This window comes from Physeter macrocephalus, chromosome 8 (assembly GCF_002837175.3).
Source record: "Physeter macrocephalus isolate SW-GA chromosome 8, ASM283717v5, whole genome shotgun sequence".
Taxonomy (NCBI): Eukaryota; Metazoa; Chordata; class Mammalia; order Artiodactyla; family Physeteridae; genus Physeter; species Physeter macrocephalus.
The window spans coordinates 41,995,851-42,014,755 of NC_041221.1; the positions used below are offsets into that span (position 1 = coordinate 41,995,851).

An 18,905-nucleotide genomic window follows, 5' to 3' on the forward strand; every position below is an offset into this window, starting at 1 on the left:
AAAAACTTAAGTTAAAATGTAACAATTACTATATAAACTTGATCTAAATTACATTTTTTTAAAATGAAACTTTAGTAATGATACTCAAAATCATGCAACTTGTCTAGTGGGTGTACTATTAAGACCTCAATTGTAAAGAAATAATTTATCAGAATATTTTGCTTAATATTGAATACCGATATTCAAATACGTGCTACAGGTAGAAAAAAATTCATGTAACAGATTTTCTGGGAATAGTTTTAGGATGTGAGAATAGCAAATCAAAGAAAACCTTTCTAAATTCTGCTCTGCATTATCAGGTATTCTGTTGATCGACACACAGATATGGACAGAATATTCAACATCGATTCTGGAAATGGTTCAATTTTTACATCGAAACTTCTTGACCGAGAAACATTGCTGTGGCACAACATTACAGTAATAGCAACAGAGATCAGTAAGTCCGCCCTTTTACCACTGTTGTCCCTGATTGACAGAGAGAGCATCTCCACAAGAGCTAGTGAAATGCGGCTGAAACTCGTCACCATGTATTGAGGATCCCACTTGATACTTATTGAGGGAAAGAGCTCTGCAGTGATTTGCACTAATGTTTCTTCTAGACACATGTTGGTTCATTCCTAAATGCAGAAGCAACTGTGGAAGTTCTGCGGTTTGGGAACAATAAAACAGGAATGCATCTGTCAACCTAGGTTGAATTGATACATGTTGGATTTGATGCCAAAAAGCTTATAAGTCAGAACATTACAGAAGCAGCTAAAAGAAATGGGCTCACAGACGTTGTGTATGTGTGGCCGGGAGGAGCGGGTGGAGATCAAGTATGTTCTAAAATGTAGGCATTGTTTAGAAATCTTTTGGATAGTCATCCTTTAGCTTTCTGTAGAATGTCTATTTCAAAATTGTTACAGAATTAAGAGATATAAATTGTAACTTTTTCATGGTACACCAAAGTGACTAATACTAATCACCAATACTAATCAACACAATGTTTAGAATGAATTTTATGGCAGTCCCCATGAAATTTAAGGCAGAGAAAAATAGGGCCAAAGGAATACTTCAAATAAAATGGTTATATACAGTGAAAACTGTATAATGTAAACACAATGTATAGACCTAAGTAGATGAAAGAAAAAGGATCTTTAAAATAGCATTTAAATGTTTGAAAATAGGCTTCTAAATTATAGCTCATTTTTTAGTTTTTGTTTTTGACTTTAAAAGTTCAAACATTTTTAGCTCAGTGGGGTATCTAGTGTGAAATACTCCATATCAAATGGTATAATACAGTAATATTCTTTGTCAGCATAACTCATGAGATTTGAAGTGACTGAAAGATATTGAATAGAATAACAACCAATGTGGACAAAATGAAGCATTGCCTTCTGATAGTGATAAGAACTCCTCATTATAAATTTGTTAGGTAGGAATTTGATTTTCAGAATTTATGTGGACTAATGTGGATACCAATGACAGAGAATACTTAAAGCTTTAAAATTACAAAATTATTTCCCACTGAAAAGATCATTTTTTATAACATCATGAAATTTTATTTTTTACTGAAGTAGTCATCTCATGTGTATTTTAAACTTTGTACCTAAAAATTTCTGTTTTTAAGATTTAATGTTTCTATGATATCTTTGAAAGTACTAGTGATAAAAATCTTTTAAAACTTCATCTTCTGCAGCTCTAACTTGGGAAGAATAATGTGAGCAAAATTTTAGATGCAAAGGAACCTAAGAATCTTATTGTCCAAACTTCTTAACTACCTTTGATGCCAAGAGCCAAGAGCTTGTATTAAACCAACTCTCTCCCACTCCAGGGCCATTGCACTTGCCATTTCCTCTGCCTCGAGAGCCGGAAATAGTCACATGGCTTAATCCTTCTCTTCATTCATATCTCTATGCAAATGGCATCTCATCAGAGAAGTCAATCCTGGTCATCCCATACAAAGCAGCACCTCCATCTCTCTCAGTCCCTTTTACCTTTTTAATTTCTCCACAGCATTTGCCATCTGGCACATTATATATTTATGTGTTTACAGTTTGCCTACCCCCATAAGAACAATGCTCCAGGAAGCAGGATCTTTGTTATGTTCCCCATGTGTCCCAGCACCCCGAATAGCGGCTGGCACAAGTTAGATATTAGATGCTTATTAAATATTTATGAAGTGAACAAACAAATAGTCAGGAGTGAAGTGAGTGAAGAGACCTGAGGTAAGAGACTCCAGCTCCTGATTCTTAGAACAGGAATCTGCCTTCCATACTACCCAGGAGATTATCAGAGATGACAGCCAAAATACTTCATTTATCTCAGGTCTTCAAACACTGATTCTGCTCTATCATTATCCTAGATGAACAGCCTAGGCTTTGGAGTCAGACAGACCCAAGTTTGAGTCTAGGCTCCAGTCCTTACTATCTCTGTGAATATGGACAAGTTACCTAACTTCTCTGTGTCTCATCTATAATATGATGTGTTTCTTCATCTATAATATGGGGGCAATAATTATATTTATCTCAGAAGTTTATAAGGATTAAATAAAATATAACCAAGTGCTCAGCACGATGTCTAGCTCTCAAGCTAAAAAACTAAGACATTAACAATCATCATTGTCCCATCCTTTTAACTTCTGCCCACATTTTTCCCATCTGCCTACTTCCTTGGCTTCCTTTAAAATATGCTTCTAAAATTCCTTTCCTGGAGAGCTTTTCTTTATTTTGTGTTACTCTGGGGTTTCTTATACTGTTGCACTGTACCAATAGAAGTAGCTTTGTCTCCTAGATATTTCCATCAGGTGTATCCAACTCCAGAAGTACCAAACAATCGAATTCTACTTTTTTGTGACTATGATGATACATAATGCACTGTGGTACTCACAGGAGCCTTGGGGAATCTATGTGTGAATGACAAAGGAGTGAGTAACTATCATCTAAAGGGGACTGGCCATCAACATATAAATGCCTATTCCTTTCTTTTTGGCATTTTGCAGATAATCCAAAGCAAAGCAGCCGAGTACCACTGTATATTAAAGTTCTAGATGTCAATGACAACCCTCCAGAATTTGCTGAATTCTATGAAACCTTTGTCTGTGAAAAAGCAAAAGCACATCAGGTGAGTTTCATAAGAAAGTAAATTAATTCACTCAGATTAACTTAGATCTTCTAATAATTCAGATGATACACAGAGCTGAGGGCAAGTTTTGAATTATCTATGAAATAAATGCCAACAAAATTATTACTATAAATAAGAACCAGGATGAATGTTTAACTTGCATAAGAGAACAAACAGTTTTTAAGAACAGGAAGTTCATCAGTCTCAAAGACTGATGCTGATCCCAAATCAGTCTTAAGTTTTGATATAAAATAGATTAGTCACAGCTTTATTGGAAAAATCTTTATTGGTGAGCAGATACTTTTAATTACTATATATGCTGGAAAGTAAAAGCTAGAACATACTTTACAATTGCCTATAATTCATAGTTTCACTTACTTACATTGCCCATCTGTACAAGTAGTACAAATTCATGAATGTTTTACTGTTTTACACATTTGTCCCCACCTGAAATCGGTCTTTTCTGCCAGTGATATAAAAACTATGTTACGGTTTGTCAAAATAGAAGTGCACTGTTAAAATGCATGTTAAAATGAGAAGCTGAAGTTGTGTGTTTTATATCCAAACTAGCTTTTTTTGCAGGTTGATGGCTTATGTATATGCCAAGATTGCATTTCTAAGCGGGCTGTCCAAAGAGTGCCTCCATTTACTTAAGTTGCAATATTGTCATAGATCACTGTGATATTTTATAGCTTGGTATCACTCTAGGGCCACGTTTCTCAACCCGGGTGATATTGCCCCCCAGGGGACATTTGGCAATGTCTGGGGACATTTCTGATTGTCACAAGGAAGAGGGTACTGCTGGTTTGAAGGGAGGAGACCAGGCTTGCTGCTAAAAACGCTACAGTGCACAGGACAGCTCCACAACAAAGTATTGTCCCTGGCTCTATTTCCAGCCTATTAGTTCTTTGCATTCAGTGGATTTATTGTAAATTTTCTGGAGGCTATCATTTTAAAAGTAAAATTAGAACTCACTTGATCAAGCCATTTACTGCAAAACCGTAAGAAACACTTTTGAGTTAGCAAAACTTGATGGCAGCCTTATGGTTTCAATTTTAGTTGATTCAGACCCTACGAGCCGTTGACAAGGACGACCCTTACAGCGGGCACCAATTCTCGTTCTCTTTGGCCCCAGAAGCAGCCAGTGGCTCAAACTTTACCGTTCAGGACAACAAAGGTAAATGAGCCCAAGTTGCCTTGTCTGTCCATCTATCTATATCTGCATCTATTATCTGTCTACTCCCATCACAATTGATCCAATATATAACATGGTTTCCACTTCCATTCACCACTTTGCTTTCCGGTTCCAGACAACACAGCAGGAATCTTAACTCGGAAAAACGGTTATAATAGACACGAGATGAGCACCTATCTCCTGCCTGTGGTCATATCAGACAATGACTACCCAGTCCAAAGCAGCACTGGGACAGTGACTGTCCGGGTCTGTGCGTGTGACCACCAAGGGAACATGCAGTCCTGCCATGCGGAGGCCCTCGTCCACCCCACGGGACTGAGCACGGCGGCTTTGGTTGCCATCCTGCTGTGCATCGTGACCCTACTAGGTAAACTGCTTCTCCCTGCATCCTATCTCCCCATGCTGAGGGGCACACACTGTTACTGTGGCTCCCTAGGTTTTTCCGCCTCCCCCATTAAGGCATACAGCCCGATCTAGGTGAGTAGAGTTATGTGCTGAGAATCTTATGCTGTTCACCCACGAACTAGTTTTTGCTTGAAAATGGCTTTGGAGAACGAACAGCTGTGAAACTTGCCCCTGTCTTTCCCTACCCAGCGAGCCATTCCACCAAAAGAATCTCTTTTCTATCAGACTGGGAATGAATCACAGGGGGATTTGAGGGCAATATAAATATGCCCTTTCCGTTTCATTTGTTGTTTAATATTTAACCTGGCAAACGTTAAATTTTCAAAGAACAAAAGTCATCGGACATGGGGTATGTGATGAAGGCCATTTCTACAAAGGTAAAGTTTAAAGATCAATGGGAAAGTGGAAAGAGAAATGTGATGACTTTTTTTTTTCTCATACGGTAGAATAAATAGTGGTGAAATTTTCTTTAACTCAGAAAACTTACTTGGATCCGCCCACTTAAATAACTACCTTCTTAGCATTGCCCTCTGATTGCCACATACACAATGTCTATTATTTCTCAGACTCTCAATAATAAATAACTTTTGTGACTAAGGAAATAAATCTTTGACCTAAAAGAAATGAATGAATAGTGAAAATCAAGATCTAACGGTGATTCAAAGGAAATTTTTACCCCCAACCAAGTAATTAAGTGCACAAGTTGAGCTCAAAATGCTCCAAAGTCCCTTGACTGTTGTGAACTAAGAAATCAAACGTTAGCTAATGCAGCCCTTCGAAAGAAAAAGTTAAGATTTGAGAAGGTTGCCTACACCATGGGGGAAAAAAGTAAGCCAGAGTTAACCTGGATTTCACAGAAGGAGAAAAACTCCTTTTTAAAAAATGACAATATAGTGACTTCGAAAAGAGGAAAGGAAAACCTCCATTTCTCCAAGAAGAGAAAGCCTAGGGATCCCTGTTCAAGAGTTTCACGTTCCAGATCAACTCTGCTAATTATAAAAGAGTCTTGAAACTTGGCTAAAGAACTGTGATTCTCTTTGTCAGCTAAGATTTGGGGGAAGTATTTTAAGATATGAGGGTAAATAAAAACTGACAGTGTGCAAAGACCAATCAGTGTTCTAATGGTGTGAGTCTGTAAAAATTGTTTTCCAAGAGAAAGATATGAATATTCTTTTTGATAAAAAAAGAGGTTATTTTTAGAAGGGCTGGACTGGCATGCCGTACTCAGGTAGAATTCCATGGACTCGTGGTCTGTGGAGGAAGAGCCAGCCTTCATCTCATAGAGGGTCATGCTTCCCTTCCCTCAACAGCTACCCACTTTGTCCTCCCCCTTAGTTTCCTTCTAACCAGCTCCCTTTGTCCTCTCTTTTCATCTTTTCCCTCCAGTGACTTCACTGTCTCCTCATTACTTCTAATTTGCCTCAGTGTTTCCCACATCTTGTCTAGTCTCTTTGGAATTCTGTACCTAATTAAAAAGGAGAAAAATGGGATCTCATCTTTACTAGGCTCACAGCATGGGCTAGACACTGGGCAAGATGCTTTACAAATGTCTTTCTCACTTAATCCTCAGAACCATCTAGTCTATATTTATCTGCATCTTACATATGAAAACTGAGGCCCCAGGGTGTGAGGCCAAGTTACACAGCTAACAGGTGGTAGAGCTAAGTTCCAAACGCAGGTCTTTACCCTGCCGACCCCTGGTGCTTCCGCACTGTACTCTATTTTCTCCATGAACTTATAGAATGCAGTGTAACTTTCAGGCTGAAAGAGAGCTCGAACTAAAAATGAGACCATTGAAGAAAGTGGCAGCAAACCTGAGAGTTGGTAAGAGAAGGAAAGCCACATTGATATAGGAGGAAATCTGCCGTCAAGAAAGTGGATCATGTGGCATCTGTTGTTTTTGTCAATAAAGCAACAGTAAAAACAACTACGACATCTCGTGCTTCTTTGGTGCTTTAGAGTTGGCATAATAACTTTCACACTGGGCACTGTGTTTATTGCTTCTCTTTTACAGAGAAAGAAACTGACTTAGAAAGGTCTGATCGTTTAAGTGAACCTAGATCTGCTGATCTCAGATGCCTTGCTACCTTCCAGTTTTATGAGGGGATTTGAACACAGATTTGTCCAAGCACCCTGGCCCCAAATATCTCACTGCTGTCCTCTGGCCTCAAGGGGGTAGAGAAAAGGGAAGGGCTCAGTTCCAGAGAAGACAGCATTTTACCTTCTCAGAGTGTTTTTGTTCCATGTGCTTAGAACTCACATTTTTGGTTTATAAAAGTTAGCTTTGAAAAAGATCTTCCTTTTAGACAGTCACACCCTCAAGAAATTCTTTTCAGATGTGCATCGGGCCAATAAGCAAAGATATAGGCAGGTGTAACAGTAGGAGAATTAGGCAGTGCACAAATGCCTTTCAATTACTGAATGCGGCCTCTGTCTTCTAGACAATTGCACTTTCAGGTGTGTACAGGAGTAAAAGACAAGATATAGGCAACTTAAGCTGCGGAAAAATCAGGAAGTGATAAATGCCTGCTATCTTGCCTTAAGTGTTGGAATGAACCTGTGTCCATCAATTTATTTCTTTGAGCGACAGTTAGCTTGATTCTATTCTCTATCCCAAAGGCTGTCCTTACTTACAACCCTCTGTTTTGCAAATCCGCGTCACACTGGAAACCAGCATAAAAGGTAGATTAAGAGCATCCCTCCACCCAAAGCCATGCAATTTTCCACCCACCTGGACCCCCAGGTAAAGTGAAGGTGTACAAAGCATCCACAGCCCCACTTGACATGGCCCTTCCTACTCCTCTCCTCTCCCCAGCACCTCACACGCTCCAGGCACGCTCCCACTCTGTGGCCTTCCTCCTAGCTCTGTCCTCTTCTCCAGATAGTTCCTTGGATAACTCCTCGTCTCTTTGCTCAAATGTTACTTCCCCAATGATGCAGTCTCCCCCTAAAAATTATATACGGCCCCTCAAACGTACACAGAAGTCCTTCCCATCCTCCTTACTCTGCACTACTCTTTCTTGTTTCCATTGCACTTATCACCTTATAATAATTTCCTTATTTATTACATACATTGTTTTTTTCCGTCTCTATCCGCCACCCCACCACCACCACTCCTGCCTCCCTTTTTCAGACAGGCTCTTGATCTTTTTTTTTTCATTGATAATGCTTAGAACTATACCTGGCACAGAGTTGGCACTAAATAAATATTTATTGAATGAACAAATAAATAAATACCCTGAATGAAAGGGATAAATGAGGCATCAGGATACTCTCTGGCAGCAAAAGAGAATGTGTACCGTTACACGACCGCATGCTTGAAAACAGCAAAATTGCATATCCTTTAGAAATAGTCTACAGTCCAAACATGCTTCAAAGCAGGGTAATTAAGAGTACAGGCTTTTTAGTCTGACTGACCTGGATTTCAATTGTTTGTACACGTGACATCCCTAAACCTCAATTTCCACTTATGTAAAATGGAGTTATGATGGTACCTACTTTGTAAGACTATTATGATAATTAAATTCGATTTGGTATGTAAAGCACTTAGCACAGTGCTTGGCACATAGAACTATCTCGATAGATCACCAATTATTAATACTATTAACATCTGAAATGTTAACTATATAGACACCTGGGTGTGCCTATATCCATTAATATAGAGAGAGATATACAAATCCACCAAAAGCCATTATTCTGTAATTCTTATTGTGATAATTCAGTTTGCATGGCTCATAAAAACTGGACCATGTTATGGATGAGAGAGTAAAGAGATGTTACTGGTACTAATCTCCCATGGACAATGCCAGGTTAACAATGCATTTTCTGCCCTGGATGGCTGTTTTCTCTCTAAGCTGTCAGTCTGTTTTCACTTTCCCATCCATGTGTTCATTCGTAGATGTGTCTCTTTACAGGTAGCCAGCTGTTTTCTACCCAACCAGCTATGAAGAAACATCAGGAGCTATTTAAACACAGTTCTTGCTTTGCCTCTAATCCGAATTAGGAAAAATCAAAAGAACGAACATTCTGGTCAACAAACTTACAGAACATGAAACTCTGATTTTTTAAGTTCCCACTTAAATGTGTTTATTTTGTTTAGCCTAAACACAGATAATCTGGCATGTGCACTATTACCTGCCCCCTTCAAACTGGCTGATCTTGAAGTCCAAAATGGCTTTCTGAATTGTATCTGGGTCTCTGCAGGTATTACCTGTACTTATATGTAAGAAAGGTATCCACACATCCACATCTCTACTTTGGGTTTTAAACTAACTTTATACTTTTCTCGGGAAAAAAAAAGAAGGCATCAGTGCAAAAGTTATTTTAGAAATGGAGTTATGCAAACCCTTCAACACATCCCCGAAGGTGCCAGTTATAAACAGTTTCAGAGCATTTCAGGTGTTCAGCATAATTTTCACTCTTATTGCAGTACTCTCACTGTGTTTGAGCTCTTTTTTATTATTATTATTTTTTTTCCTTACCTTGAAACTAGTCTGCCATTTCAAAGCAAGAAGGAACTACTGACAAAACATGAAGGTGTTTGATCCTCTACTTAAATCCTAACTTTCTTTCAAATAGTTACTCGATTTGGGGGTGGGAGAGGGTCCTGGTTTGATCATGCGTGGAGGCACTTGCAACCTTAAGGAAGCAAAAGTTGAGCATTGAGTAGTTTCCTCGAAAACGTTGAGAACTTCACTTTGGAGCAGTGTTTCTTCCTGACGTTAATTGGTCGGCAAATTAACTTTCCCTTCCCTCGCTGTTTTGTTTTTGCTTCCAGTGACAGTGGTGTTGTTTGCAGCTCTCAGGCGACAGCGGAAGAAAGAACCTTTGATCATTTCCAAAGAGGACATCAGAGACAACATTGTCAGTTACAACGACGAAGGTGGGGGAGAGGAGGACACCCAGGCCTTTGATATCGGCACCCTAAGGAATCCCGAAGCCATAGAGGACAGCAAATTACGCAGGGACATTGTGCCCGAAGCCCTTTTTCTACCCCGACGGACTCCAGCAGCTTGTGATAACACCGACGTCCGAGATTTCATTAGCCAAAGGTTAAAGGAAAATGACACGGACCCCACTGCCCCGCCCTACGACTCCTTGGCCACCTTCGCCTACGAGGGTACTGGCTCGGTGGCCGATTCCCTGAGCTCGCTGGAGTCGGTGACCACGGATGGAGACCAGGACTACAATTACCTTAGTGACTGGGGGCCTCGGTTCAAAAAGCTCGCAGATATGTACGGAGGGGTGGACAGTGACAAGGACTCCTAATATGTTGCCTTTTTCATTTTCCAGTACGACACTGAAACATGTGAAGTGGCTATTTCTTTCTATTTTTCCACCGCTCCGTGAAGGGTTCTCTGTTCCACCCGTTCCAAAAGTCAATGGCTGCAGTCCGTGCGGATCCAACGTTAGAGACTTTTTTTCTAGTACACTTTTATGAGCTTCTGAGAGGCAAATGTTTATTTTTCAGTGCATCCAGTTAACCATGTCAGCCCAACAGGCACCGTGCTGGAGGAGAGGATGGGGAGTAATCTTTTCCCCTGTTCTCTTAGTGCAGGTTTGGAACGTGCTCAATTTCTCTGGCCTGGTCTCTTACCACATTGCATTGACTCAAGGTCAGCTGAAGGCTCCGTACATTTCACATGCTAATGGGATAAGGGATTATACTTTATAAAAATACAGTTTTAGTTAAAGAAATGAAGGAGGGACCACTGTTCCTGGTATATCAGCTCACAAGGAGATGATGAACTATATATGGGTGTGTATTTCTGTCACAAAGAACTTAAAATGATATTTGCCAGTCCTGTTTATCCTTCATGATCTTTTTCTGGCACCAATGACTATTCAAAACATCAGATCCACCACTGTTTTGAGATTCGCCTTCTTCTTTAGGAAATCATGCCAATTAAATGGTAACATTCAAAGATAACCAAAAAAAAAAACACCTTAATAAGACCTCATTCCTTGCCACTGACTCATAATTTGTTATATATTAGACATACAAAAGTTTGCCCTTGCACCATGTAAAGGGAAAAGAAAAATAGCTAATAAATGTTAACATAGGAAATATTTAGCATATTTTAAAGTTTGGGCCACCAAATGTATCATGGATCACTTGAAATTATTTCAGCCATCAGTAGGCTAGTTATGAATAAGTCTAAATTGTTTTAAAAGTTCTTGAAGGAACTTTTCTGAGACAAAGTTTAACTCCTTGTCTGTAATTGTCAGTATTATTCTAATATACTTGAACGTAGCAGTGTGAAGTACAATAATTCATATTCTTCAGATACTTCTTATACAGTTAAGTTGCATTAGTGAAGGTAGATTAAATAAAACTCAGATCCCTCTCTCAGAGTCTAATGGGGAGGTCAGAGCCAGTCACACTTGAACTTGACACCCTGTCCTTCACGTTCGGAAATATCCATATACTTCTACAACATGATACATATAGATGAACATTGAAATCATGGTGAAAACCTACATAGTACATGTTTGGAAGACGCTTACAAAGGGAAAACTTGGATTCCCTTCAACAAGGCTGTTTAAGATTGTAATTAAAATGATAGCTGACTTTCAAAAGCATTAAAATCTTTTCATTGTTTTTAACTTTGTCTCCACGGCAATCCTGCCATCCTTGTCTTTGAACTAATGATAAAAGCAATGGTCTCAAACTGCAACAGAAAAGTAATGTACAATCCATTGACTCCATTATTTCTCTAATTATGCAATTAGCATCATAGGTATCATCCAGAGGACCCAACTGAACTGAACTAATCCTTTTGGCAGGTTCAAATCATTTATTTCATATGCTGTTCTAATGATTTTTGTCATTAGACTCTTACATTGTACAGTCATCAGAAATTTCCAAAGTACTGTAATGAAACATCCTTGTTTTGAAAACTTTGAAAAAAACAGGCTCTTTATGTATATAATATGTACTTAAGAATATGCTGACTTCAATTATTAGTCTTAGGGATTTATTTTCAATTAATGTTAATTTTCTACAGATAATCTTAGTGCCATTTCCATTTGGGGATAATGTCCTATCAGCACATACTTTCTATTTGGAAACACACTGTTGTTTAGTAGTTAAGTTCTAAATAGGTTTATTATCCAGGAAGTAAAGACAGCCCCTTTAAAATAAGAGAAATATAGTCTTTTGGGTTACCCAATGGGAGTGAAAATTTTTTACAACCATATTATTCCTTGTGTTTCCTGAATGGATGGACTTCCCTGTATACTAACAAGTATTTCATGGTTGGGCTGTTTCCTGCTTACAAGGTTTTCTTTTCTAGTTCTTCACACACACACAGACATACACACACACAGGAACACAGACAAAATACTACAGGAGGGCTTCACTGTAATGAATCGATATATATCCTAGTCACAGGTAAGTGTCGAAAAAAAGATAGCTTAGTAAAGTTAATTAATACGAACTAGTTATTTATAGCAATAGAACAGCACCTTAATCACACAACTTACTGTAAAATTTAAGAGCTCTCTATCCTTATATTTCATGTCCTATAATAAAGTATATCAAGAAAGATAGTCCTGTAAAAAGAAAGGTATCAGCAGAAGTCTTCCTTTTGAAATTTTGGCATTAATTGGAATGTGTGTGGGTTGACGCCAGCAACTTCCATGTTTAAGGGTAAGGTTTACGCTCTCCTCCTAAGTGAAAGTAAGAAGTTCTGTAGTGGAATTTCTGAGGTGTAATTGGATGTTATATTATTCCACCCTGAAGATGGGACAGTTATACCAAGAGCAGGTTAATATGACTAAGTAAATAACTGTTAAATCTCTTACCACAAAAGCTGATGATGAAGTCAATCTCTAAGAAATTGGGTAGATTGGAGCTGAATATTTTGCACTAGGGTCCTATAAATGTCAAGACTTGAGTAATATTTTCCTAAAATTAAAGCTGCCTGATGTCGTGGAAACAATAAGAGCCATAGTTCCATCATTCTGTGCTGGTCTCACTTCCTTCCACCAAGACATCAGGTCAAGAACCTGGGTTGACATGAATGATTACTGGAGAAAACATTAGTTTTCAGCTCAGTTTTCACATTGTCTCTGTCCTGATATTAGATGTTTGTGATGAGAAAGAAGGAAATTGAGAAGAGGTAAAGTTGTTTTAATATTTGCTTTAATCACTGAGAAACTAAAATTCATTAAATATAGGGAGATTGCCTTTGTGGGTTGTTTCAAGGACTTTGAGGCCCTTCTCACTTTTTTTTTCCCCCCTCTATTCAAAGGGGAAAGTTTCTTCATCACTGAGATGTTCCCTAGAATAAGCTGAAATTTTAAAAACATTAAGCTATTGTGCATAAGTCTAAAGCCCCTTCACTTCATGGCACTTTCTTCTGAAAGGCCTGGAAAACATTCATTCCCAAATAAAAAACTAAATCAAATGAGGGAGAATCAAAAATGGTTTCATAGAGCCATAAAAAAGGGGACCTGGGCCCAGAAAATAAATGTTTTTGTAAGAGCTTTCTTAGCTTTACAGTTTAGGTGCATATAGGGAGGTTTGGATACAAATCAACTCCATTTTCAGATGGAATAACACCTGGTGTTATATTCTAACTCAGTATAAAAATTTTGGTTTAGTGTTCATTTTCAGCTCCCGAAGTTATACAAAAAGTTCTTATAAGTTGCATCTCTATCTTAGAAGCATCCAAATTTTATGGATCCAAATTAACTTCAGAATGTTTTCATTAGTTTCATTTTTAGGTAATTTTTAAATTTAAACATTTAAGTAATACATACATTTGAGGTGTTCTGATTTGCTGAGCAATACCTTATACCAAATGCTTTGTCTTGAAATGGGTATTTCATTGGAGATAATCATGTATAAACTACGAATTGGGCATTCCTCAATTCTATATACTTGAGGACCATTAAAAAAAGTATGCAGTTGAAAGGAAAGAAGAAACTTGATTCCTGGGCAGAAACTAAATATTTAAAGCAGGTACAGCTAAATTCATTTTCCCCAGGGACCGAACGAACCACCAAATACATTATTTTTTCATAGTCACTAGTGTCGAAGTGGTGTAATTATTTTGGAAGAACACTAAAAAGTCATGATCTTCACTATTTTGCAAGGTATCCTCTGAAAAGGATCATTTTAGTGTAATTTTATTCTTTTTTTTAATCTAGATGAAATCTTTTTTGAATTGTGACAGGAGATTAAAAATCCAAGCAGTCTACTATTACCACTACAACCCAGCCTCCTTTATCAGATTATAAGAGTGGAAAGATTAAGACTTCGTGTGTGCATCTTCAGGAAAATGAACTATTTCCTGAGGTCTGACAGCAGCTTTCTTTTCTAAAGAATACAAAATTACAGTATCATCTCCTTAAAAGTTCAGTGATTCTTACAGTTGCAGCATTTTTAATCTCCCTTTGGCATCTTTATGGAATAATTTTCTAAAGGGATCATTCTCTACTAAAAAATATCAGACCCCGACCATATTTTCTGTGCAGAGCAATACATTGACTCACACACTTGTTAAAAGTTAATAAAGAAATAGTTCATTTTTAAAGCCAGAAGTTTATGGTCTCCACATTGTCAATTTAATTTGAGCATTGCTGAGACAATCTTTAATCTACTTCCCATTTGGTAATACCTTATTTATGATGCATTTTCATTTTTTAATTTGGGGGGAACGTTTTCCTGACAGAGCCAGCAGATGAAAGTGCTGAAAGGAGGTCAAATGGAAACAAGGCCTATTACCCACTGTATTTCAGACAGGACCAGGCACTTAGCCGAAGAGCCACTGGGTTATTAGATTAATTTCAAAAGAGCTTTTACAAATTGCTTAATTCCCTTTTTAAAAAAATGCATGGACCACAAACTCAAATTTCTCCTCAAATGGGGTTAATCTGACAAATGAGGCATGGACCTAGCATTGTGGAAAAACCATTCCACTATAATGAGATCTTGGTCTTTCTTGCAAGACTATGCTATTTATGTAAATATGTCTAGAGGCACCTGCTACAAGCTTTTAGTTTTCTATGATCTATTTAGTGTTTATTAAGGAATCATATGTATAGAATTACTAGGCATTCAGGAGGAATGCTGTGTAGCAAACGTAAAACTGATCTGCTCGGGAGAAACATAGGAGCGATTCAAAACCACTGTACTATTTTGTTTGTGATTATTTTCATTGCTTTGAAAGTAAACTGCATAAGAATCGGACTTAAAATAATTGCTATGGGCATCTTCGGTAGTACCAAGCTAAGGCAACTTGGCATTCTCCTACTGTGATTTGTGATTTTAAACCCCCAAAATAAAAGCTTTTTGGTATTGATTGTTTTTAATTAAAAATACTCCCAAGTATAAATTGAAGCTGATACCACCCTCGAAGATTTACTGACTGGAGTGCTCAGTTCACGTGGTTTTTCTCGGTATCACTCATGTCTTTGGCAACGAGAACACCTGATGGAAACAATCACTGCTCAGCTTTCATCCACATTTCTAGCTAGGGAGATTTTCATAACTTCACAGTTTACATGAGAAAGTTTTCTGTATTAGAAGAATGGAGTTGAGTCAATTACCTTTTAGCTCAGTGTGGCCGGGCCTTTTGTTGTAGTCAAATGGCAAATACACGCTCCTTGAAATGGCTTTATTTTCCTTTGTTTTCTTAGACGTAAAAATTTGAAAAGAATGCAATTTAAAAAGTGATTTCTCACAAAGAGTAAATATGCCTTTTGCAAATCAATTTTTGTAACGTTATTTATATATTACTTAATAAACTGTTTTTTTTCTAACTTGTTTTTTTTTTCAGTTCTCTCAAACTGTTGTTTGTAATCAGAGATCTTTAAAATGTACATACTGATACACACTTTATCTTTCCAAATCTGCTGTTTTAACCTCTCAGAGAGCTAGCTAAAGCCAACTTGTTATACAATAATTAGCTTGTAAACAACAGTTTCTCCCAACCAGCAATCTATATCATTGGCACGGCGCTGCAGACTTCTTACCACTGGGACATCAAGAATTCTAGTTATTTATGGAATCGCTGTATTAAGAAAGCTGTTTATCCTCATGGTAATTGCTTTAGATAAAAAAGGACAGTTCTATATTTTTGCCCATCCCAAATCTCCATCCTTTATTTCCCTCCCATAAAAGCAATTGTCTACGGATCTCTGATTTAAAAAAGAAAAAGGGTTAGTCCAAAGGGGAATAAGAATAAAATCCTTCCAGCATTCTGATACTATGAGTAAATAAAATGTTTTCAGCATATTCAGAGCTATAATATTTTACCCGCTTGCTCTTTTTTAAGCTGCCTCCTATTTGTACAGAGGCAGTTTCCCAATTTTTTAACTGGGAGAATTGAATTCATTGCTTTGCTACGGAGATTTTTATTTATTCATTCATTTGTTCAGTATACAGTAGGCACTCCACTGTGTGCTGTGGAACATTCAACAATAAGCCAGATATATTTTCCCCTTCTCTCCAGATGCCTGTCCGTGAGGAAGGGCTGCCATAAACTCATAACTAGAGTACCTACCAGAAGGTGACATGGGATGTTTTCAGAGATGTATATATGAAAATATTCAGAGGACTTCATAGGATGGAGAAACTCTTTCTGCCCAGGTAGAGGAGGGTGTGGGAGGTTTAGGAATTAGTGGGATTGAGACAAAGGGAGGTAAGAATTGAAAAGAATAGCAGGAAAAGGAGAGGAAAGAGAGGGATGTTTAAGCAATGCCATTGATCTCAGCTGAGGTTCCGTGAAGGGGACTAGGTTTGGAAAAGTCACATGCCACCAGAACACAGAGGATCACCAATGCCATAGCAGCTGGTTTTTCTTGTTGCTTTGTGTTTTCATTTTTTGCCTTTTGGCTTAAAGTTAACTTGGTGGGAAACAGAAAATGATGGAAATGAATGATGCTACCAGAAATATACTTTTTGAAGGATATGTACATTGTACACTGGTATGCACCGTGCACTAGAGTCAAGCCCTTCCTACCCCGCTACCCCATCCCCAGCTCTGGGCCACCCCAAGGCAAGCATAGTCTGCAGGATCTAGGAAACTTCCCTGACCTAATAGTAACATAAGCAGGAAGTGCAATGTGCTTTCTCAAGGACCCATTTCAGGAAGCAGATTCCTGCAAACATTCAGATGGGCTAAGCCCTTTCCCATCGCCTTAACAAACCACTTCCCATAATGATATTTATTAGTAATTCACGCTAGCTGCTGCAGTAGACAAAATCCAAAATCTCTGTAAACTTTATGTCTCACCCTTGTGAACGTCAGGGTTGTTCTGGGCCTTTCTCCCTTTTGTAGCTATGCCATCCGCAGCTCGCTGCCTCCAAGGGCTAACATGCCAGGGGAGAAGAGTGAGCTGGGTGATCGTATGAGCTCTTCCTCAAGTCAGGGCCTACACGTGGCTTATGCAACTTCTGCTCATATCCCATTGGCCAGAACTCAATCATATGGCCCCAAAGGCACTGGACAGAGGCTGGGAGATGCAGAAAGATGAGCAACATGTGAATCTGTTCAGCACACGTGTATGTATCTGCCACATATAAGTTCAGTCTCTGTCAATTTTGCAATATCTTTCCCAATCCCCGCTCCAGTTTCAGTCACCATAATAAGCCATATCCCATAATAATCTTGAGTGTGTTATCAGAAGAGCAGATAGAAAGTCATTTATAGGGAATTCCTTGGCGGTCCAGTGGTTAGGACTCGGCGCTTTCACTGCTGTGGCCTGGGTTCAATCCCTGGTCGGGGAACTAATATCCTGCAAGCCATGAGGGGCAGCCAAAGAAAGTCATTTACAAATTCAACCTCCAAGTTGAAAACCCTTGTAAGAGATGTTTGTCTGCCATCTCTGGACTCTAACACCCATGGTGGGCGTTGCTGATGAATTGACTCGTGGATTTCTAGCCTTAGCATCTCTAACAGGAATGCTCCAGCAGCCGTCAACAATAGAACAATGTTGACCTATTTGCCATCCCAAACCTTAGAGATTAAGTTCTCTAGCAAAAGACTTGCTTTTTTTTTCATTCTAAATTTTGTTGACTACTCGCCACTGACATTTGGGAAGAGCATTCTGGTCTTGAGGTTATCAAAATCTGGAACAATTAAGGAAGCTAAAAGGCTCAGCCTGCCATTATAATTAGCTCACATCTTTATTTCATAAATCTGAACCAACAAGCCTGTATCTCTTTCAACAATTCAGATGTGAATTTCACCCTTGTTGTTGCATCTCTCCATAGTGATACTCATGAACCTTTATATTCATTCTGCAAAAACCATTTGAGAATTGACTAGGGGCCGGGCACTGATCAAGGTGATAGGGATACAGGGGTAAAAAGACAGACACACATCCTGCTCTGTGCATTCCCTTCCCTCAAGACTGCTCTGAGTTAATCTCTTATTATTAACCTTAGTTTACCTGACTAAACATTTTGTACAGAATGACACCCTGACTCTTTAGATCACTTTTCTGGGTCTTATATTCCTGAATTCGATACTTTTCTAAATACGCTATGAATAGATATGGTTCTTTAGAAGGAGCAGATTGTCTCCTACTTGTCTATAATACACTTATTCCTTTTTTAAAATGTCTCCCTTGACATATTAGATCATCCTTATTGCTTCCTGAGCCATTTAGTCTCAAAAACTTAACTTTTAATGGTGAATATGTCTTGTTTGCACATTGATAAGAAAATGTCTCCTTATAGCCGGTAAAGGATAGGTTTTATTAAAGCTTTTAACTTTGCTTAGCTGCCTGATAATAATGCCTTACTTTCAGGCAGCACTTTAGAAATAACTATCATATATATGACTTAATATAACTCTCACAAATGCCCTGTACACTAGGCTGTACCATTCCCATTTCACAAAGTGGGGTTTGTCCCTAGGTCCCATCACAGGAATTAGTTTCAAACTCAATTCTTTTAACTCAGGCTCTGCAATCCTGCCACTGAATCCCCCATTTTCCCCTTTGTACACATAGTCCAATCCCATCCATTCGAGATAAATATTTATTGGCAGAAAAAAAGGATTCTTTTTTCCTTTATATAAATTCAGATGAGGTTGGACCCCACTGATGGCTGCAACCTTAAAGACATTCCTCTCCATAACATCAGTCCAAATGCTCCAGGAAGGAAAAAAGAGGCTGAAAAGCAAAATTCTGCCTATTAACACCCATCCTCCAACTGATTCCTACTATAAAATACGACTGAAACAGC

The 18,905-nt window shown here is 38.4% G+C and overlaps 1 protein-coding gene and 1 long non-coding RNA gene across 2 annotated transcripts in view; one reads left to right on the forward strand and one right to left on the reverse strand.

Moving 5' to 3' along the window:
* The window catches only part of CDH6 (cadherin 6), a 57,320-nt gene extending 47,305 nt beyond the window's left edge, over positions 1–10,015 (forward strand). The window contains exons 7-11 of the mRNA XM_024124757.2: positions 300–436; positions 2,981–3,102; positions 4,162–4,279; positions 4,413–4,664; positions 9,480–10,015. Of these exons, the coding sequence (XP_023980525.1) occupies positions 300–436; positions 2,981–3,102; positions 4,162–4,279; positions 4,413–4,664; positions 9,480–9,970 (1,120 nt within the window). The 3' untranslated portion in view covers positions 9,971–10,015. The remainder of the gene's footprint in view (positions 1–299; positions 437–2,980; positions 3,103–4,161; positions 4,280–4,412; positions 4,665–9,479) is intronic.
* Positions 1–18,905, reverse strand: part of LOC114486699 (uncharacterized) — a 140,079-nt gene that overhangs the window by 73,599 nt on the left and 47,575 nt on the right. The gene's annotated exons all lie outside the window — the stretch shown is intronic.